Source organism: Mirounga angustirostris, unplaced genomic scaffold, assembly GCF_029215605.1.
Source record: "Mirounga angustirostris isolate CCGP_5_RB_7025 unplaced genomic scaffold, mMirAng1.0.hap1 SCAF_11, whole genome shotgun sequence".
Taxonomy (NCBI): Eukaryota; Metazoa; Chordata; class Mammalia; order Carnivora; family Phocidae; genus Mirounga; species Mirounga angustirostris.
This window is the reverse complement of record NW_026991719.1, coordinates 11,030,638-11,054,577: the sequence shown is the minus strand read 5'-3', so window position 1 is coordinate 11,054,577 and position 23,940 is coordinate 11,030,638. Positions and strand designations below refer to the sequence as shown.

General features: G+C 36.3%; 1 protein-coding gene across 2 annotated transcripts in view; it reads right to left on the bottom strand.

The window, feature by feature from the left end:
- Positions 1-23,940, bottom strand: part of GLRA2 (glycine receptor alpha 2) — a 175,567-nt gene that overhangs the window by 130,741 nt on the left and 20,886 nt on the right. The window contains exon 3 of one of the 2 annotated variants that reach the window (XM_045874888.3): positions 1,187-1,254. In XM_045874888.3, coding sequence (XP_045730844.1) covers positions 1,187-1,254 — 68 coding nt within the window. Of the gene's footprint in view, positions 1-1,023; positions 1,092-1,186; positions 1,255-23,940 lie in introns of both variants that reach the window. The other variant, XM_045874893.3, reaches the window with a different exon arrangement.

The following is a 23,940-nucleotide window of genomic DNA, read 5'->3' as shown; positions in this document are numbered from 1 at the left end:
AAAAGTACAGTAATTTGTTAAACACAATCTTAGTAGCCTAAAAGAGAAAATTTATAAGGACAAGGGAACAAAATCTTTTACTTCTCAATGGCATTATGCTCATTATTTCGCTTGAGTGTTTCTAGGACATCAGCCACCATAGTACTTAGTCAAGCTCAACTATATTTTATTTTGACTTCATGCAATAATATGACTGTATACTTTACATAATCATGAAAATTAGCCAATTGATTTAAGACTTAAAATAAATAGTATGAGAACCAAGAAGAAATTTCACCCAAAAGTCAGTCTCCACACTATTGCCTAGTACTGTAAGGCTATTGATCTAATAGGCTATGTTACAGGCAACACCATCACCATGACATTTAGAAGGAATATTGGTGGATTTTATAGTATCTGAAATTTTTTTCATGTACACGAGACATGTTTGCACATACATTATGATGAGCTTATAATTAGTTTTATGTTTATTGGGGTTTTTTTGGGGGGGGCGAGGGAGCCATGCATGTGATGTAATTGCTATGGACTTGGGACTACTTTCTTTTGCCAACAAGATTGTTTGTGTGTGTGTGTGTGTGTGTGTTTATTGTAAGGTCAGCCCCTTTGGCATATACCTTAAATGTAACATATCTGAGGCTTGACTGTGTTAAAACTTTCATTATATGAAAAAGACTGGCTATATCTCCCGAACTTTGAAATTTATATTTCTGAAACATTAGAGATACAAATATTTAAATATCCTTAACGTTACACTGTTTATTACTGATAATTCTACCTAAATCCAACCAAACAACAAGTGTTTCCAAAATTTCTTTGGCATGATGGATAAAATATTATTGAATTTGAAGTAATGAACATTTGACTAAAGACTTTCTAAAGTGAAAGTGTATAAATAATCACTTTCTAGAGGTAAATGAACATGGAAATTGGCATTCAGTAAATGTCCCACAATATAAAACAGTGCTTCTTCGATCCCATATCCCATTCCTTCACACGATGGCTTCAATGCTCAGTCCCACTCACCATTGTAGTTTCTGCTATTGACCCAAAGCTGTTGATAAATATGTTGCAGGTAACATTTACAGGAGGCCCTGAAAGTTGAACAATAAATAGAAAATTTGACAGGTTGTGTTCATGGCATAATCAAGTCATGTTTTTCTCTTGCCAGTGGCATTGTAGCACTTACCATGGTGGTTTCTGTGACTGATCCAAAACTGTTGATAAAAATATTGCAAGTAACGTTTACTGGAGGACCTGCAGAATGCAATAAGAATATTGCGATAGACATTGAAGCAAAAATACAGCTCCATCAACATCTGTGCAAATGACTAGAAATGTAAACTAAATTAAAATGATGGTGAGATTGCAAAAAAACAAAAAACAAAAAAAATGAAAAACAAAAATGCTTTACCCAGAGGTTCAGAGTGATAACATTTCCACTAGTATTTCAAATAATGACAGTTAAGCAATGATAGCTTACCAGCAGAGTTTTGGATTTAGAGAATATAAGCTGGAGACTATTAAACGGAATTCACTGTCAGTAGTTGCTATCAAAATAGCCTTTTGGGTGGGTGGTTTTCTTCCACCTGAGGCTCATCAACATTGTAGACATCAACAGTGGGTGCCCCACGGTGTTGAAACAGCCTGGGTCATGAGTCCAAATGGAGCTGCATTTTGAACTGTGGGTGAGAAGTGGGCCAGAAATACCCACTTCCTTTTCTATGACTCCCTTTAAATCAGTGGGTCTAACTGATTCTCTTGATACCTTTGAATTTACCCCATTCATTCTTTATATCCTCTGACCCCCCAATGAAAACTGATGTACAGAAACACAAAACCAAAGAAAATGAGCTGATTTTAAGGAAGAAACTCAGAAATGTCACTTAACGCCCAGATTGTAAAGCAAGGGTTATTAATTCTCAATGTGCTTTCAATAGAGAACCCACTTTTTTTCTCCAGAGACCCAGGGGCTAGCTCTCTTTTTCTCTTGCTCTTGGTCTCCCACCCAAGCACTAATCAGGCCCTTTTCTGCTTAGTATCTGCGATCAGAAAACAACAGGTATGTTCAGGGGGGTATGGCCACAGGCCCTTTGCCCTTCGATGATAGGTATCATTGTCTAATGATTTCCAGTTTCATGTTGTTCTGGGGAATATATTTATTGCCCTCATGTAGTTACCCCCTAGTGCTTTCTGGGATAAGAACACACTGCCATGAACCATCTATTCACTTGCTGATTTCCCCAGTGGAAAATTGTTTCTCTTCACTCAACACGGTCTCAGCAACCTAGTACAGGCTACACTCCAGTTGGTTCTGTACCCAACAAGCCACTAGGATCTAAGTGAGGAGGAGTTTAGGTTGAGGTCTCCCTCTCAGGCTGGTGGTAAAACAACACTTGAACACCATGTTTTTAAACTCTACAAGTTGGTGGGTTCTCCAACCCTGTCCTTTGAGGAAAGGAAACTGAGGCTGAACAGCAATTTAAGTCTCCAGGCAAGAACCTTCAGTGAAAGAGATGTGTTGAGCTTTTTTCTTTAACATAACTAACTTTTGTTTTTTTAATGAAAAACAGTTGTGTTTATTTTTTTTAAATGTCTGTAGGTATAGAATCACAGGCAACCCCCCCCATTACCAAAGCATTTTTCAGCCTATGTCTTTGAGATATTCCAAGCCTTATTGTTCCTCCCTTCCCCTCATATTTTGGCATCTGCCAAGATGACCTCCTCTCCAGGGTCAATTTCTACTCTGCTTTATTTGTTTTTCTCTTTTCGTTACTCAAAACAAAACAAAAATGACTTTCTTCCTTGGCCATAAAATTCTATTCTATAACAAATATATTTTTCTGCTAATAAGAAATAAATTAAGACAAGGTAGAAACAAGCCATAAGAAATTGTGTATGTTTGCTTTTTTTCTTCTCTTCACAATAAAATATTTCATTTTAAATAGCCCAACTCAGGATGGAAAACTTTCACGAATTTTTATATACAAGATAGATAAGAAAATGAATGATGATTGGATAAAGAAACAGGAAAAAGAGAAATGTTATCTTAAGAAGAAGAAGTTGAAAATTCAAACATAGATTGTCTTCCACTACACATTATCCATTTGTCTGGCCTCCCCAATTGGCTTGCAAGCATTTAGGAGGCTGGATCATACCATCGTATATTTATTTTTATCCTGCCGTGTAAATGGAAGTGTGAGTGTATTGCTGGAACTCAAGATATTTTTTAAGCTACCACATACTGACACACTGTATTAGGCACGTTTTAAAAAGTATCTAGTTTAATCCTCAAAAAAGAGGAATTGTTTTACTGCACCAGCACATGTTTTCAGATGAGGAAACTGGGGGTGAGACAGGTTAAGTAACTTGCTTAGAGTCCTGCCACAGTAATTAGAAAAGCTGACCCTCCATGCCTTATCATTCCGATTCCCAAAAACCTAAACTTTCAACCACTTTGCTGCACTGCATTCATTATAGGATAACCTCTCTCCCTCCTGACCTGCCAACCGTGGTGCTTTCCACTGCTTTGTATATTTCTGGGATAATTTGATACTTTATATCTGACCTCTTCAATCTTCGGCATTGTCTCAAGTTTCATTTGCATTTGGATATAAAATCTTGGAAAGAAGAAAAGGCGGTTTTTTGATGGGGGATTAGCACATGCATATATTAAGAGTTGATTTATATTAAACCCTTGCTGTGTGCCAGTGAGTGCCTTATTAATTCTTCAGTAAGTAGGTGCTACCATGTCCCCCATTTTATAGATGAGGAAGCCAAGACACAAGGGTAGTTAATTAATTTTCCCAAGGTCGAAGAGGTTGTAAGAGGCAGAAATTGCCTAACTTTAGGGACACTTTTCTTAACTGCAGGGGTGAAATGTCTGAAGCCAATGGAATTATGTTAATGAGAGAAGCTACTGGAACTTGGCCTACAAGTTCTTTGAGTTAAATGATAGAAGTGTTTTTCACTTTTGTTATCCTGATATATGCCAGCACAACCTTTCATCTGTATTTTATTTTATTTTTTTAAAGATTTTATTTATTCATTTGAGACATGTATTTTAGCCCAGTAATCTGCTAAGGTGTTCTAATTAACAAGGACACATTCTTAGATGTGATCACCAGTGAATGAACGTGTTCTATAAACTGTAGAAAGAAATAGTTAACACTAGTTAACCTCATGTAATTGGTTTTATCAGCAAAGTTACGATATTCCAAAGTGAACTGAATGAGAACTGGATAGGAAAAAGAATTATGTAGACATCTAATCTCTCATATCACTGTTTATCTTTTTTTCTAAACTTGTCTCCTCTCTCACATTTTCCCTCTCTCCCTCCCTCTTTCACTTTCTTTATCACTCTCTCTCTTCCTTTATTTTTTGTCTTATTCTTTTTTATTATTTGAGTGTAGGTGACACACAATGTCCTATTTGTTGCAGGAATACACGGTAGCTATTTGACAAGTTTAAACACTATGCTATGCTCACAAGTATAGCTATCATCTATCACCAAACATTGTTATTTATAATATTATTGACTGTATTCCTTATGCCGTGCTTTTTATTTCCATGATTTATTCATTTCGTAACTGGAAGTCTGTATCTTCCCCTCCCTTCACCCATTTTGCCTATCTCCCACACCCTTTGGCAAACATTAGTTTGTTCTCTATGTTTACAGGGCTGATTCTGCTTTTTGTTTGTTTATTCATTTTTTTTAAGATTCCACATATGAGTGAAATCATGTAGTATTTGTCTTTCTCAGTTGGACTTATTTCACTTAGTATAATACCCTCTAGGTCCATCCATGTTGTCGCAGATTGTACAATCTCATCCTTTTTTAATGGCTGCATGATATTTCTCTCTCTCTTTCTGTGTGTGTGTGTGTGTGTGTGTTTGTGTACCACATCTTCCTTATCCGTCCGTCTATCGATGGACTCTTAGGTTGCTTCTATATCTTGGCTATTGTAAATAATGCTGCCATAAACATAGGGGTGCATATATCCTTTCAAATTAATGTTTTTATTTTCTTTGGGTAAATACCCAGTAGTGGAATTATTGGATCTTATGGTAATTCTCTTTTTAAGTTTGTGAGGAACCTCCATATTGTTTTGCACAGTAGCTATACCAATTTGCATTCCCACCAACAGTGTATGAAGTTCCTTTTTTTCCCACATCCTCAACAACACTTGTTATTTCTTGTCTTTTTTATTTTAGTCATTCTCACAGGTGTAAGGTAATATTTCATTGTGGTTTTGATTTTCATTTCCCTGATGATTAGCAATGTTGAGCACTTTATTATCATGTGTCTGTTGGCCATCTGGATGTCTTCTTTGGAAAAATGTCTATTCAGGTCCTCTGCCCATTTTTTAATTGGGTTGTTTGTTTTTATGGTGTTGAGTTGTATAAATTCCCTATATATTTTGGATATTAACCCCTTATTGGACATACCATTTGCAAATATCTTCTCCCATTCAGTAGGCTGCCGTTCTGTTTTATTGATGGTTTCCTTCATAGTGCAAAAGCTTTTTATTTTGATGTAGTCCTAATAGCTTATTTTTGCTTTTGTTTCCCTTGCTTTAGGAGACGTATCTAGAAAAATGTTGCTACAGCTGATGTCAAAGAAATGACTATCTCTTCTAGGATTTTTATGGTTTCAGGTCTCACATTTAGGTCTTTAACCCATTTTGAGTCTATATTTGTGGATGGTGTTAGAAAGTGGTCTGGTTTCATTCTTTTTCATGTAGCTATCCAGTTTGCCCAGCACCATTTATTGAAGAGACTTTCTTTTCCTCATATATTCTTGCCTCCTTTGTCATATATTAATTGACTGTATAAGTGTGGGTTTATTTCTGGGCTCTATTCTGTTCCATTGATCTATGTGTATCTGTTTTTGTGCCCATACCATACTGTTTTTATTACTACAGCTTTGTAGTATATCATGAAATCTGGAATTGTGCTACCTCCAGTTTTGTTCTTCTTTCTCAAGATTGCTTTGGCCATTTGGGATCTTTTGTGGTTCCATACAAATTTTAGTATTATTTGTTCTAGTTTTGTGAGAAATGTTGTTGGTATTTTGATAGGGATTGCATTGATTCTTTTTGCCTTATTCTTTTGAGAGAGTGATCTTGTCATAACTCAAGTATATAATTCAAATATAAATGGAGGTAGATTTGGTATATGGTAAATAGATTTCAAATACTTTCAGTAGTTGGAAGAAACGCTCCCTTCCTGACCCCTAGCACAAAGATGACAAGCCCCATCCTATACTGATCTTTGTTGCTATATATCACTCTCTCAGATTATCTTCTTTGGAGTAAGGCATTTATTTGTCTTGGTGGCCCAAGTGAAACTACAGTGATGCTACTTGGGAGGAATAACAGTTATCAATTATTGTCTATTAACATCCTCACTTTTGGATCATTTGATCAAATTGGCTGTAAGAAGGAAGAGTATTACGATTAATAATGCATCCAACTATTTTATCCCTTGCTACTCAAACTGTAGTGGGAAGATCAGCAGAATCAGCACCACCTGGGAGCTTGCTGGAAATGCACACTCTCCAGCCCCATTTGAGTCCTGCTGAAGTGGTTTGCACTTTAATAAGGGAGAATTGTTCCTACAGTTAATTTCTTCTCCCTTTCAAAATCAAGATCATTTGTACTTTATTTCAGTTTTTCATGAGTGTTCCTTGAAATCTTAACTGTAGTCCATTAATAAAACTACTAAGGTCAGACAAGTTTGGAAAACACTGTTGGATAAGGTTAGACAAGTTTCTTTGATATAGGTTTCTCCAAATTTGGGCAACTATTAACTACTATCTATTTCCAAAATTTTTCTATCACTTCAAACAAACAGAAACTTTATAACCATTAAACAATAACTGCCCATTCTCCTCTCTCTCCAGCCACTGGTAACTTCTTATCTACTTCCTGTCTCTATGAATTTGTCTATTGAAGGTATTTCATTTAAGTGGAATCATATAATTTTGTCCTTTGTATCTGGCTTCATTCATTTAGCATAATGCTTTTAAAGTTCATTTATGTTGTAGCATGTACCACAACTTCTTTCCTTTTTATGACTATATAATCATTGTATATATATACTAAATTTTATTTATTCATCTGTTAATGGAAACTTGGATTTTTTTCACCCTTTGGCTATTATGAGTAATGCTGCAATGAAGTGTTTGACTTCCTACTTTCAATTCCTTTGGATATATACCCAGGAGTGGAATTACTGGGTCATATGCTAATTCTGTGTTTAACTTTTTAAGGAATTATCATACTGTTTTCTACAGTGGCTACACTATTTCACATTGCCACAAGCAATGTTTGAGTGTTCCAATTTCTCCATATCTTTGCCAACACTTATTTTCTGTGTTTTGTTCAATGTCATCTAAGTAGGTGTGAGGGGATATCTTATTGTGGTTTTGATTTTCATTTCCCTAATGACTAATGACATTGGACATTTTTTCTTATGATTAGTGGCTATCATTTTGGAGACAGGTCTATTCAAGTCCTTTGCCCATTTTTGTATTGGGTGGGTTGTCTTTCTGTTGTTGAGTTGCAGGAGTTCTTTATATATTGTGGATACTAAACCCTGATCAGATATATGATTTGCAAATATTTTCTCTCATTCAGTAGGTTGTCTCTACTCTTTCTTGATAATGTGTCTTGGTGCACAACAGTTTTTAGTTTTGGTGAAGTCCAACTTACCTATTTTTTCTTTCGTTGCTTCTGTCTTAGTGTCATCAAAAAACATCAATGGCCAAATCCATGGTCATGAAGATTTACCCCTGTTTTCTTTTAACAGTTTAATGATTTCAGCTCTTATATTTAGGCTATTGATTCATTTTGAGATAATTTTTGTATGTGGTGTGCGATAGAGGTCCAACTTCATTCTTTTGCATTGTGGAAATCTATTTGGGTATTATGCTAAATGAAATAAATCAGATAGAGAAGGACAAATACCATACGATTTCATTTATATGTGGAATCTAAAAAAAAATTAACAAAAACCACACTCTTCAAAACAAACAGTTGAATTTGTTTTGCTAATAACAATTTTTTTATTAGAGAAGGTGGGAGAGCATGCATGTGAGTGGGGGGGCAATAGGAGAGGGAGAGAATTTAAGCAGGCTCCATGCCCAGCGTGTAGCCCAACGTGGGGCTCAATCCCACGACCCTGAGATCATGACCTCAGCTGAGATCAAGAGTCGGACACTTAACCAACTGAGCCACCCAAGTGCCCTTTTTTTTTTTTGCTAATTTTTTTTGAGGATTTTTGCATCTATATTCATGAAGGATATTGGTCTGTGATTTTCTTTTCTTGTGGTGTCTTTTTCTGGCTTTGCTATCAGGGTAATGTTGGCCTTATAGAACAAGTTTGGAAGTGTTCTTTCCCTTTTTTTAATTTGTGGAAGAGTTTGAGAAGTATTGGTGTTAATTTTTCTTTAAATGTTTGGAAGAGTTCACCAGAAAAGCCATCTGATCCTGAATTTTTCTTTGTTGGAAGGTTTTAGATTACTCATTCAATCTCTTGTTATAGTCTGTTGAGATTTTCTATTTCATCTTAAGCCAGTTTAGGTAATTTTTGTGTTTCTAGGTATTTATCCATTCCATCTAGGTTATCTAATTTGTTTATAATCTTTTCTGATAATTCTTTTTATTTCTGCAAGATCAGTAGTAATATCCCCACTTTTATTTCTGATTTTAATTATTGGAGTCCTCTCTTTTTTCTTTGACAGTCTACCTAAGGTCTGTAATTTTTGTTGATATTTTAAAAGAACCAACTTTTGGTCTTGTTGATTCTCTAATTGCTTTTCTATTTTTTTTTCTCTACTCTATTATTTACTTTTTTGAAGAGCTTTGGGTTTATTTTGCTCTTCTTTTTCTAGTTCCTCAAGATATAGGATTATGTTATTGATTTAAGATCTTTCCTTTTTTTTAATGCAGTCATTTACATTATAAATTTCCCTCTGAGCACTGCCTTCACTGCATCCCATAAGTTTTAGTATGTTGTGTTTTTGTTTTCATTCATTTCTAATTTCCCTTGTGATTTCTTCTTTGACCCATTGGTTGTTTGAGTGTGTTAATTTTGAAATATTTGTGATTTTTCTGGTTTTCCTTTTATTATTGTTTTTTAGCTTCATTGCACTATGGTTGGAAGAGATAACTTTTATGATATTAATCTTTTAAAATTCATTAAGGTTTATTTTGTGGTTCAGTATAAAGTCTATCCTGGAGAATGTTCCATGTGCACTTGAGAAGAATGTGAATTATCATATAGTTTCACTCAAATGTGGAACATAAGAAACAGTAAAGAGGACCATAGGGGAAGGGAGGGAAAACTAATGGGAAGAAATCAGAGACAAACCATGAGAGACTCTTAACTATGGGAAACAAACTGAAGTTTGCTGAAGGGGAGGTAGGGGGGGATGGGGTAACTGGGTGATGGGCATTAAGGAGGACACAAGATGTGATGAGCACTGGGTGTTATACGCAACTGATGAATTGTTGAACACTACATCTGAAACTAATGATGTATTATGTGGTGGCTAATTGAAGCGAAGGAAGGAAAGAAGAAAAGAAAGAAAGAAAGAAAGAAAGAAAGAAAGAAAGAAAGAAAGAAAGAAAGAAAGAAAGAAAGAAAGAAAGAAAGAAAAAGAGAAAGAAAGAAAGAAAAAGAGAAAGAAAGAAAGAAAAAGAGAAAGAAAGAAAAGAAAAGAAAAGAAAAAAGAAAAGAAAGAAGAGAATTCTACTGTTGCTGGCTGGAGCATTCTATATATGTTTGTTAGGTGTAGTTGATATATAGTGTTGTTCACATCCTCTATTTCCTTACTGATCTCTGTATAGATGCTCTATCCATTATTGAAAATGGTATATTAAAGTCTCCAATTATTATTATAGAAGTATTATTTCTCCCATCATTTCTGTCAAGGTTTTCTTCATGTATTTTGGGGCTCCATTATTTGGTGCATTTACTTTTAGAATTGTTATATCATCTTGATTATTTGACCCTTTTACCAATATATAATGTCAATCTTTGTCTCTTTTAAGAGATTTTTACTTATAGTATATTTTGTCTGATGTTAGTATAACTATCTCAGTTCTCTTTTGGTTACTATTTACATAGAATATCTTTTTCTATCTTTTCACTGTCAATCTACTTGTATCTTTGGATCTAAAGTGATTCTCTTGTAAATAGCATATAGTTGCATCATATTTTGTTTTATCCATTCTTACAGTCTAGGTCTTTTGATTGAGAAGTTTATTCCATTTACAGTAAAAGTAATTACTGATAAGGAATGACTTACATCTGCCATTTGGTGTTTGATCTCTATGTAATTTACAGCTTTTTTGTCCCTCATTTCCTCTATTACTACCCTCTTTTGTGTTTAGCTGACTTTTTTGCAGTGAATCATTTTGATTTTCTTTTATTTCTTTTTCATATACTTCTTAAATATTTTCTTTGTGGTTACCATGGGGATGACATTTAACACCCTAAATTTATAATTTAGTATGAATTTATACCAACTTAACTTCAGTAACATACAGAAACTCTACTGCTATACAGATCCATCCTCCTCCCTTTATGTGCCATTGTCACAAATTACATCTTTATTCATTGTGTGCCCAATAGCATAGATTAACAAATTGTAAATGCATTTGTCTCTTAAATCCTGGAGGAGATAAAAAGTGGAGTTATAAACCAAAACTACCATAATACTGTTTTATATTTGCCCATATATTTACTTTGCCAGAAATTTTTATTTCTTCATTAGGTTTTGAGTTACTGTCTAGTGCCCTTTCATTTCAACCTGAAGGACTCCCTTCATCTCTTCTTGTAAGGGTCTGTGGTTGTAATGAACTCTTACAGCTTTTGTTTATCTATAAATGTCTTTATTTCTTCTTTATTTGTGAAAGACAGTTTTGTTGGATATCAGGTCCCAAGCTCCCAGTTAACTTTTTTTTTCCTTCCAGTACTTAAAATATATCATTCCATTTCCTTCTGGCCTACAAGGTTTCACTGAAAAATAAGCTAATAATCTTATTGAGAATCCCATGTAAATAATGAGTTGTTTTTCTCTTGCTGTTTTAAAAATCCTCTCATTGTCTCTGGCTTTCAACAGTTTGACTATAAATGTTCTCAATAGTGTGGGTCTCTTTGGGTTTTCCTACTTGGAGTTCATTGAGGTGTTTGGATTTGTAAATTTATGTTTTCATCAAGTTTGGGGAGCCATTATTTATTTAAATGCTCTATTCATATATTCAAATATTCTTCCCACCTCTTCCTTTCTCTCTTCTCCTTCTTGAACTCCCAGAATGTACAGGGTGGTCCATTTGGTGGTATCCCATTGGTGAACTTGAGTAAAATGTGTATTGTATTTTTGGGCAGAGGATCTGTTCAGTTTTATTCATTCTTTTTCCTTTATGCCCCTCAGACTCAGTAATTCAATTGCCCCATCTTCAAGTTTACTGATTCTTTCTTCTTCCTGCTTAAATCTATTGTTGAACTCCTCTAGTGAATTCTCCATTCCTGTTACCATACTTTTCAGCTCCAGAATTTCTGTGTGGTTCTTCTTTATATTTTCTATCTCTTTATTGATAGTCTCATTTTATTCATGCATCAATTTTCTGATTTCTTTTCATTCTTTGTTTTTATTTTCCTTTAGACCTTTAAGCATATTTAAGATAGTTATTTTAAAGGCTTTGTTTAATAATGTGTGGACCTCCTCAGTGACAATTTCTGTTAATTTATTTTGTTCCTTTGAATGGACCATACTTTCCTGTTACTTTGTATGCTTTGTAATTTTTGTTGATAATTGGACATTTGAATATTATAATGTGATAACTCTGGAAATCAGATTCTCTCCCTTCCCCAGAGTTTGCTGGATGTTTTGATTGTTGAAGGATATAGTAGTCCATCTGTTTCCCAAACCCTTTTTGCAAAGACTATATTCCATCTCACGTGTGGTCATTGTAGTCTCTGTTCCTCAGCTTGTGTTCAATGAGGTTTTGACAGAGATTTCTGTGAACACCAAGAGCTAACAAATCAGCCAACCAACCAACCAAACAAATGAAACATACCTCTCCCATGCAGATTGTCTCTGTGCTGGGCATTCCTTCAATACCTAGCCAGTCTTGAACTGAACCTGAAGATCAGCCCAAGGTAAAATTTTAGGATCTGCTCAGGTCTTTTCTGAGGATGCATCTTGCCCTGAAAATGCATGTGGCTTTCAAAATTCCCCCTGCGTACGTGGCTGATTTGAATTTCCTAATTTCCCTAAGAAAATTTCCTCAGCTTTAGCTCTCAGGCCTTAGATGGTCTATTATATATTTCAACTGTAATCTTTTGCCCCAGACATCTGAAGGTTTTTAGTGTTTTTTGTTTTTTTTTTTTTTTGCAGTGTTTTTGATCAGTACTTGCTGTTTTTCCATCCTGAGTTCCAAGTTAGGTGGAACAGAGATAAGCACTCTTATCGGTTGAATTGTGTCTCCCCCCCACCCCACATTCATACGTTGAAGTACTAACCCCCAGTACCTCAGAATGTAACTGTATTTGGAAAGAAGATCTGAGAAACAAACTGAGGGTTTTAGAGGGGAGGGGGTTGGGGGGATGGGTTAGCCCGGTGATGGGTATTAAGGAGGGCATGTATTGCATGGAGCACTGGGTGTTATATGCAAACAATGAATCATGGAACACTACATCAAAAACTAATGTTGGGGCTCCTGGGTGGCTCAGATGGTTAAGTGTCTGCCTTTGGCTCAGGTAACGATCCCAGTGTCTTGGGATCGGGTCCCGCATTGGGCTCCCTGCTAGGCGGGGAGCCTGCTTCTCCCTCTGCCGCTGCCTCTCTCTATCTCTCTCTCTGACTCTCATGAATAAAACAAACAAACAAACAAACAAACAAAAAACTAATGTTGTAATGTATGGTGACTAACATAAGATAATAAAATAAAATTTAATTTTTTTTAAAGATTTTATTTATTTATTCATGAGAGACAGAGAGAGAGAGAGAGAGAGAGAGAGGCAGAGGGAGAAGCAGGCTCCCAAGGAGCAGGGAGCCTGATGTGGGACTCGATCCCAGGACCCTGGGATCATGACCTGAGCCGAAGGCAGACGCTTAACCATCTGAGCCACCCAGGTGCCCCATAATAAAATAAAATTTAAAAAAAGAAGATCTTTAAAGAGGTAATTAAGGTTAAATGAGGTCATCAGGGTAGGCCCTAATCTGATACAAATCGTGTCCTTATGAAAAGAGGAGAAAAGAGTTGCTAGGGATGTGTGTGCACAGAGGAAAGACCATGTGAGGACAGAGTTGAGAAGATGGCTATTAGCAAGCCAGGGAGATAGTCCTCAGGAGACACCAATCCTGCTGACACCTGGATCTTAGACTTATAGCCTCCAGAACTGTGAGAAAGTAAATTTCTGTTGTTTTAGCCACCCAGTCTCTGATATTTTGTTTTGACAGCCCTAGCAAACTAATACAAGTGCCTTGCATTAGTTCTTCTGGTAGCACACATTGATTAGAATAGACAAACAAAATAATTTGTGAATAATGTTTGGTCTGCCCCCCTCCAGAACCAAGAACCAGGGTTCCACACTGAGAATGCAGGTTGCCACTAACTCAAAACCCAAACCACTGCTGGGGAGGGAATGGGGCAAGAGTGAGTAAAAAAACAACACAAAATTTTCCTACCATTTGAAGTTGGCTTTTTCTTAATTCAGCAGTTTCTTGGTTACCACAAACTTTTGACTGTTTTCTAGAGTTAACTCTGACAAAGTTAGTTCTGACAGTTTCTATCTACTTTTTGATGTTTCTCTGGGGGAACAAGAGCTTGGACCTGCCTACTCTGCCATTTTGTTAACATCAGCCTCCTCATCCCCAAAACTTTAATACGGTCTTGTGAATTATGGTGTTCCTGAAGGAGAACATAGAGTGTTATTGTTGTTTTTCAGATTTATTTGACCATAGGAGGTTTTTTGTTTTTTAAATAGACCATCCTTTTAATGAAGCACATTTCAAAGATGGCAAGCATTCTGCACAACATAGTTTCGAAAATGCTGATCCACATTTTTCTTTTATTAATTTAGTTAACAAAGTCTTGTTGAACAATAAATATATTAGATGATAATAATAAAACTATGACTAAGACTAAAGGCAATCATAGGGCTATAATAAAGCTCTGTGCTCCTCCCAAGGAGGGGATGTTTTATTGGGGGCTGCAGGGTAAGTGCCTGGGATGGAGAGGTAATGGAGGAAGAACAAAGAATCAGTAAAGATCAGCTTAATCTTTCTCACTTATCTAAGACTAAATTTATGTAATGATCCTGTGGTCTAGAGATATAACTTAGGGATGCAAGTGAAAAACTCTGCTTATAATCAGATTTGATAAATGTATTAATTCCTGGATGAGTTCTCTTAAAAACTCAGTGCTCTGGATGATGGGTCAGCAACACTTTTTTGTAAAGGGGCAGATAGTAAATATTTTAGGCTTTGTGAGCCACAGAGTTTCTGTCACACCTACTCAATTCTGTTTTTGTAGTGAAAGTAACCATAGACAGTATGTAGGTATGGCTGTGTTCTAGTAAAACTTTACAAAACAGGTGGTGGATTAGATTTTGCCCATGGGCCGAGTTTGTTGAGCCCTGCTCTGGGCTCAGAGTAGGAGGTTGGTGAACAGCAGAAATTGTGTGGAATTCTAGGATTTTTCCACACCTATGAGTGAGGACCACCCATGAACATGGAGGAGCATAGGGACTGTCTGTAGGATTATCTATAATCAGTTTAATACTGTGATTTTTGGCATTAAAAAAACCTACTTTGGCAGCAAGGTTGGATGAGAAATGATGTCCTTTGAGCCAGCTGCACTGTTGTGGGTGAAACCATTAAGTTTAAGTTAGACTGCTATGTTATTGCAAGAGCTAGGAGGCAGTATGGAAGAAAAATAAGGACTGGCCAGATAATGTGGACAACACATACTTAGTATATTTGACTCAGTCATTATATTTAATATGTTCTCTATCTTGTATATTTAAAACCTGAAACCAATTTTTATAACTTCGACCATGGTAATGAAAAATTTTTTTTAAAAGATTTTATTTATTTATTCATGAGAGACAGAGAGGGAGAGAGAGAGAGAGAGAGAGAGAGAGAAGCAGGCTCCCAAGGAGCAGGGAGCCCGATGTGGGACTCGATCCCAGGACCCTGGGATCATGACCTGAGCCGAAGGCAGATGCTTAACCATCTGAGCCACCCAGGCGCCCAGTAATGAAAATTTTATCTATTATTCATAGTGACTATATTAATATAAACCCATATATATATATACATATATATATTTTATATATATGTATATATATCTGTATTGACCATAGCTTTATAAGTTAAGAATAAATATTATTTTTTAAAAAGCTTCATGATGGAGTCTATTTAAAAATAAGCAGCAGAGACAAATATTGTATGATATCACTTATTTGTAGAAACTATAAAAAAAAAACCAAATTCACAGAAACATAGAGTAGAGTGATAGGGGCTGTGGGTGAGAGAAATGGGGAGATGTTGGTCAAAAGATACAAACTTCCAGTTATAAGATGAATAAGATATTGGGATATAATGTACAGCATGGTGACTATAGTTAACAATACTATATTATATATTTGAAAGTTGCTAAGTGAGTAGCTCTTAAATGTTCTCACCACAAAAAAGAAATTGTAGTTATGTGATATGATGGAGGTGTTAAATAACACTATGTGGTAATCATCTTGTGATTAATGCTATAGTGGTAATCATTTTGCAATATATACATGTATAAATCAACACATTGTACACCTTAAACCTACACAATGTTATATGTTGATTATATCTCAATAAAGTTGGAAAAAATTTAAACAAGGGCTGCAGCAAAGATTTAAAAAATAAGCGTTAGGAAAGAATAGGAGATCTTGTGTAACTCCAAAACAAGTAGTCACTATTCATTAGTTTTGCCTCGAGAATGTTATTTTCCAACATCATTTTAAGGAGAAAGATTTAAGAGCAGAGGGCATTCTTTGAGTTCCAAGATGAAAACGTTATTTTTTTCTCTTGTCACAAATAGGCAAGAATGGCATTTTCATTTTGCGTTTTATTCCTAGTAAATAATTTAATGTGTCATTAAGTACCATGGTTGCTTTAGTGTAAGACCCTTGAATGGGAATGGAATATTAAATATATGTGCTTGATTTATACATGAATTAAGTTTCCTTTGGAATAAGATTTTTGTCTAGCAGAAAGATTCTTGCCATTGGCTCAAGAGATAAAAGGGGTAAAATAAAGCACACAAAGGAAGCAAGAAGATGTATAGTTAGGGGTCAGAGCCTTGCTATTTGAATGGGGAGAAGCAGTGTTTCTTATGATGGCTTCCTGTGTTGCATGGTGCTTTGATGCCCATGAAAGAGAGAGCCTTGAGAATGGGAGGATTGCAAGGGGGAGGGAATGGCTTTTCATGGTGTAGTCCCTTTATGAGGGGTGATTTGAGGCATCTAATCTGAAAGAAGGGAGGTTTTTTTTCAAATGTCATGATTGTAATTATAAATGACTACATAAACTAAGTAACCCATTGCATTATTTTAATCTTCTTGATAATTCACCATGAATGAATTATATACCATTGGTTCTTCTGTTCAACACATGGTTGCTGACATCCAGGTCTGTGCAAAGGACAAACTATTTAGAGAAGTAAAGAAGTTGGCCATTTACTGATTCCCACAGCTTATAAGATAGTCCAGCAAACCATTTGCTTTGGGCCAGCCATGTTGATAAAATGATGAAATTGACAGATAAAGCAATTAATTAGCACCTAAGGTAGCTTAAATATAGAGAACCAAATCACTAATGGCTACCAGTTGTCAAGTGCTCTCACACAAGGATGAGTGAATGGATAGATGAACACATAGCTCAGATCCATGTCAGAGAGCTTTGAGAATGTTAGCAAGTTTCTATTTTTTTTCATGCTGTGGATTTCTCTATGATTTTAAGACAAAGGATAAGACAGGGACCATTATCTCATGTAGGATGATTACTTTTAAGAAAGAAAGTGGGAGCTATTGATAATTACACAGAAACACCAGGTATAAACCAGGACTGTCCTGAGAAAACCTGGACTTTGGGTCATACTACTCAGATATTTTTGAAATATGGTGACTACAGTCTGTCTTGTTTTTGCCACTAGCTCTGTTTATTTCCACCTGTGAGCTTTAAACAGTACAGAAACTCTGAGTCTTTTATGTCCTCTGTAGAATGGGAATAATGATGCTTGCCTTGATGTTAATTGTGAAAATTAGTAGTAATGTATGGAAGACACATAATAGTTGCTCAATAAATTGTAGTTTATTCATAGTAATAGTAGTAGTATTAGTATCATTATTACAAGTTCATGGGATTGTCAAAAATATGCCTATGCAGGAGGTGTGTCATTAAACCCATTTTAATATAGAGTAAACTGAAATGTTGAGACTACAACTTAGATCTCCTGACATTTTCTGTGCTAATCTTGACTGAAATAATGCCCATCTCATCCAATTTTCTTTCTCTTCTCTCTGTAAACTGTTTTTTCTCAGCTCTACGGAACTTTTTAGCAGGATCCAACCACCTTTTATAACTTTCTTTCTTAGAGAAGTTATGCATAAACATTCCTTTTGTTTGGGCAACCACATAGCACTATGGGTTTGAGATCACTGCTGCTAGCTTCTTTATTTAAAATAAGGTTTCTCAACCTTGGGATTATTAGCATTTTAGGCCAGATCATTCTGTGTTGTGGGAGCTTGTCCTGTGCATTGTAGGATGTTGAGCAGCAGCCTTGGTTTCTACTCATTAGATGCCAGCAGCTCCCCAACTTTCATGGTCCCTATTGTAACAACCAAAAATGTGTCCAGACATTGCCAAATATCCCCTGGGAGAAAAAAAAAATTCACCCCTGGTTGAGAACCACTAGATTATAAAAAGAAGGTAAAAATGGCAGGATGAATGGAAAGGTTTTTTAACACGGGTTATATGTTATGTAATAATGAAATGAGCTTCAGATAATTCTGCTTAGCCAAATATATGTTAGGGTCATATTAAAATATTTTTGGTCCTGTGACTTTCTCATAAGAACTCTCATGAAACATATACCCCGTTGTTGGGTTCAGGAAATTAAATTTGGTGATTCTTTGCAGGCATTTACTGAATTCTGGACATTTCCATCTTATAAGTCTTCAGTCATTCATTAAATCAACAAACATTTATTGAGTACCCATTATGTGCCTGGTATATATTTGGTCTTCTACTAATTATCATTTACATTAGATGGTGAGTTGTGGGACTAAATATAAGAAAATCAGGCATTATGGACAAGTCAGAAACAATTTGCTGAAAAGCCCATCCTGCAAGAAATGTCAGATGGAACAAAAAGTGTGTGCCTATCCAAGCATCTCACATAGGGCATTTTTGTTAAGCCTCTTTCTAATAAAAGTGAACTACTGCTTTTTTGTTCATTGTAAGATCATAGTGACCTTAAAGTGAACAGTTTTTGTTCTGGGATATTTAGGGCATTTTGCCTGTGGTGACAAAGTTCATTTACTATTTTAAAGATCTCAGAGACTAGATGTAGACCTTCATGTTGGGAGTAATTTGTAAGTGTAATCTACATATATTTCTGTTTATGCTGTCATAAAATGTCATCAGATGGAGAATAGCTAAGAAAAAAAAAAAACCATGAGATTCTTGCTATCTTGGGATTAGGGTCGATAATAAATAAAGACCTATTTAGTCTTAAAAGAAGACAATTTTAAATGTCATTTGGAATTAGTTTTGAAATGAAGAGATCTAAGAATTTCTTATGAACCCAAATGATATTTCCATTGATTTTAGGAAGTAACAAAAATAAAATAAAGAAAACTTTCTTTCATGTTAATTGGATCCTTTACTACTTTGCAAAATGAAAAGCAAGTTCAACAACTTGTTAGGTCCTAACAAATTGAAAATAGATTTGTTTTGCATTAATAATTTCTGAAGAAGGAACTATGCTGCATTTAGGTTTATAATAATGGAATTGGTAGGTGCAATCTACCCACATATACATATATGTTTCCATGTTCAAATCTTCTCATGCTTCAAAGTCTAGTTCAAATGATACCTACTCAGTGGGTTTTTCTGTGATTCTCCCCACTTGAATATCATCTTTCCATAGCCCCACAACTCTTTATCATGTTGTATTATGGTCAAGTTTTCATATGTGTCTAACCATTTCTAGTATGCTCTAGAAGGGTTGTGGTTCAGATCTGATTCACTATAATGTTTTCCAAAGCATTTAGTATAGTCCTAAGCATATAGTAGACATTCAATAAGTGCTCAATGAATGTTATTGATCAGAATATAAGCCTTTTTGTGTAGGAAATGCCAGTGGCATTCCAAGAAATCCATGCATTTCCATTTCATTTCAGAACAACTTTCAATATGGGACATTTTAACTTTTAAATCAATTGGCCTCCATCCCTTCATCTTCAAAGGGTAGTTCATTGAAATGGTTGTTCATTTAAATCAATTGTCTCATCTCACTCTCATGAAATCAGAAGTGAATTCTGCTTGCTATCTTTCCAGAACACTCAGCAGAATGAGAAAATTATGACAAGAACATACATGATAGTCACCAATGAGTAGCATTGCAACATGGCCCTTTGAAACTACTACTGAGCTGTCCTGTTTGAGGTGGGGGTCAGGAAACTTCTTGACTGTTTCCCTCCCTCCTAACGTCATCCTTCACTAGTACAGCATGAAATAATGGGGGAAAAATCATAAGCTCCGGAGCTAGAAGAACTGGATTTGAATCCTGGTTCTGCTGTGTACTATTTGTGTGACCCTCTGTAAGCTGCTGAATCACTCTGGGCTCCTCATCCACAAAAGAAATATCTTCACCAAATTCTCAGGTCCATTGGGGGGACTGAATGTGATTGTGTGAATGAAATGCCACTGATTTCTTTTTTCTTACCATCTCCATCCCCTATCAAAAAAGAATCTTCCTCTTAAACCTTGAGATTTTTCCCTTTATTTAACAACCAGATGTACTTTTCTCAAGCACCCTCTCTCTGCCCTGCATTTTATATGCTCATCCCCACTCACAGGGTTGAGAAAAAGAGAAAAAGACCTGGATTTTAACAGTATAAATAGGCTCTAGAAAAAAAAAATCTATATATATATATAATCTCCTCTTTGTTGGAGAATCATGAATGTAGGGGGGGAAATGTGCTTCAATGGAAACTATGCATTGTCACTAGTACACTCTTCCATATTACCTGATTCTGATTCTATGGGAGGTATTTTACAATTCCATGAATTTTATAACTGATAGCAAGGTATCTTGCTTAGAGACATGTAAATTCTGTCCTGTCCTGTCCTGTCCTGTAGAAGTTCAAGTGACTGCCCTCCCCCACTGTGGAAGAGGCTAGTTTTGCCTCCTTTTGCATGTTCATTTCAGTATTCTTGACCTATAAATGTGTCTGTTCTTTGGATTTTCTTTTGAACTGGCTATACCATCTCTCTGGTTCCCTCATTGATTAATGAGTTAAATAAAATCTGTAACATGTATTCATTTTGTATCTGCATTAGAGTCATGATTTTACATTTATAAAAAAATTATCTGTTAATGCAAGGGTTTTTGTTTTTGTTTTTTTAAAGAAATGATTACCCTTTGGAAGTGTTAGACTCAGAACCAGGATTTGGAAGCTTAGAGACCTAAATTCTGTTCAAGGCCACTGCACTGCTGGGCAACCCAGCTCTTGGGTTTTGCTGCCAAAGGAGATCTTAGAGCACCATGTCTGCCAATATATAGTACCTAAGTTCTCATTTCCCTCCGCTTTTCCTATGTGGCTTCCACAAATAAGGGACTGTTTTCTCATTAGGCATTCTGCACCATTTCTCTGAGGGTAGGAAGGTCACCATTGTACTGTTAGGAAACAGAGGTTTTCTGTGTCAGCAAGAGATCTAAAAATAGAAGCCAGAGTTCCTGACATGCACTCTTCTCTACTAACAACTAGGCCAGCAGCTTCACTACTACAGAAGGAAACCCTAAAATTATGATGTTTGTGGTGTTTACGTGTGCTCAAATTTGACTAATAATAGGCCCCTAGCACTTATGTAGTATAGCACTTCCATGTCTCTTATCTCATGCTACACTATGCATCTTTGTAATTCAGTTTAATTAAAAGGACATTTATTGGACTTCTTTATATTGGGTGTTTACTTAATTTGGGTTACGCTGAAGTCAAGGACTCAGGTGGAAGTAGTTTATTAAAGAGGTGAATGATACACCAGTTGGGAGGTGGGGAAGAGAGACAGGGTAGGGAAGGAAGCTAAGAAAAGGTAGTTTAGCAAGTCCATTATTCTTTGAGGAAAAATGAAGCTTTATCCCATGAGCAACTCTGGAAGGCACACTCTTCTGAACTATGCTACCCAGGGGAGGAAGGAGCTGGGGTATTTTATGTCAATTACCATCCGTCATTGAATGAGAGTACTCTCAGGGGGCATTAATTCATCTTCACATCTGATCTGCCACGGCAGTGGAGAGAGTGGCTTAGGTTGGAGAAAGCCCTCAAGCAAAGAAATGCAAGTGTTGGCATTTGGAAGTCAGACGGTGCACTGAAGTGATAAGGGATTGGGGATATGGTCTAGGGGCTTACAGTGGTGCCTCTAAGGTGCTGGGAATACCAAAATGTACTCAATTCATGCATTCAATAAACTCACAATCTGTTATGGCACAAAGACATTAATTAGACTAACTGTAATATAATGTGATAATAAGGGAATATTTTAAGGGAATGTAGCAGAGGTGATGATAGTAAGGGAATATTTTAAGGGAATGTAGCAGAGGTGATGAATCATGCATGGGACAGGAGAAAGGGAAAGAAGAGGAAGGATTCTTTGTAGGAAGGTTGATGTATTTCTTTATATACAGAGGAGGGGAAAGATATGGCTCTATTTTATTAAAAGTACATATTATTAGCCAAAGCATAATCAGCAATCAAAGGTTGAACCTGCATTATTGCTCTTTTTATTACATATCCTTCCTGAAATTGAGAGGCCTCCAAATTTTGTATTGTTTGAGATTTTTTTAAAGTTGTAGAGAAACTGTCCTCCATCAGGATTTTAATATCCTATATTTCCACATCCATCTCACTGTGATAGGATCTCTGATACTAAGCTGAGTACGGCTGTCCCTCCAAGAATGAAGAAGCTAAGTGGCCTCCTCCCATTCACCACAACTGAGTTCACACTTGAAGTAGAGGATGTCATTCTCCCATTAGACATCATCACTTCCTGTGAGCCTATGACAACAAGCAGGAACATCACTTTGGGACCTTGGCTGGGTTATGATTCGAAGACATGAAAGTCTGGATGCTTTGCTAAAGAAATACAGTGGGGTTTGTACTCCTAATCCTTTCACTCTAGAGACAAGATTTGTTGAAGCTTTTAATAGGCTCTAATTTGTGTGTTGTGCCAAACACAGTAGAGCAGTGTTGTAGAAAAGAATCCTTTGATGAGAAATGGCCCCATTCCCAAATTCTCAGGGAATGGAGATAGAAAGTCCCTCAAGTTAAAAGGCAAGAATCTTCCTAAGAGAGTCTTCTCTCTGGGGATTACCCTGCATTCATGCATGCCTCCTCAAAAGTTCCCTTCCAGTCAGATGCGCTGTTCATTTGCAAACACAGACACTGGTAGTCTGCCTAGGCTACTGTAAGGAACAGCACGGTGGGTCAGTATGTAGGCTCCAGCACGAGATAGCCTGAATTTGACCAGCTGCTCTGCCTCTCTCAGCTGTGCCAGCTGGAAGGTGGAAGGATTCTGACCATCAGTTTCTGGATCTGGAAAAAGGGAATTGGTAATAGTAGTACTTGTCAATTTTGTAGGGAATAAATGAGATTCTGCATGCAGCACACTTAACATGTTGCCTGACGCATCCTGAGGCACTCGTTGTCTCTGTAGACCCCACCTATGGGTCAAGTTCTACCTCTTCTTTACACTTCAGCCATCATCACCTCCCTTCCTCAGAACTCCTAGTGTCCATGACATAATTCCATACCTAGCTGCATGTTCATATAGTGAAGAATTGACTTGTGTTTCATTTGTTCATCAAGATGACACATTTAGAAAGGACAGTGACTGTCCTGGTACTGCTTTCAGTAAATTCCCAAAGTACCTAGAAGTTAGGCCCATTCCTAAGTCTTTCTTCCAAATACTTTGTGATTAATTTTTACCTTGCTACAAAGTAAACTTGAATTGTACATAAGCAGCCCCTGCTTCTTCTGCTTAAGAAAAGCCCACGTACATTGTTTCAGAGAGCAGTGTCCTTAGTTCTTAAAGAACATTATTCCAGCAAGCAGCACATAAATCTTCCCTCTCCTATTCTCTTTGCAAGCTTGGGCTCTTCATATATGTTAGAAAGTTATCATGAAGAGAATCGAATTGCAGACTTCAGGTCCCAGACTTACCATTTGTTCCCACTATGTCTAAATGATTGAGATTATTAAAGGAAAACATTCCCAGAGCCCAGATAGTAAACTGCACTAAGAAGGAGGCCATCAGACTAGAGAAAATGCCAGATGCTTTTGGTATGTCATAGTCAGCATTTTTCTGGGATATATTTAAACACATCACAAATTTGTCCTGAAAGAAGATGTAAAAAAATGACTACAAAATGCCATTAGTCAGAGACAAAATCACAGAATGTGTAACCTGTGAAGAAGCAGTCACTGAATCTCTTCTTTCCTCAGCCACTAGCTGTCTCCCCACCCCCACGATCTGCAAGCTAGTTCCAGTATATTCCAAGCAGAAAGCTGTTGGGTGATTGGAGAGAAATCAGCTTTGCTCATTCATTTAATCATTCATCAAATATTTATGAAGGATTAATAATGTGCTCAAATCGGAAG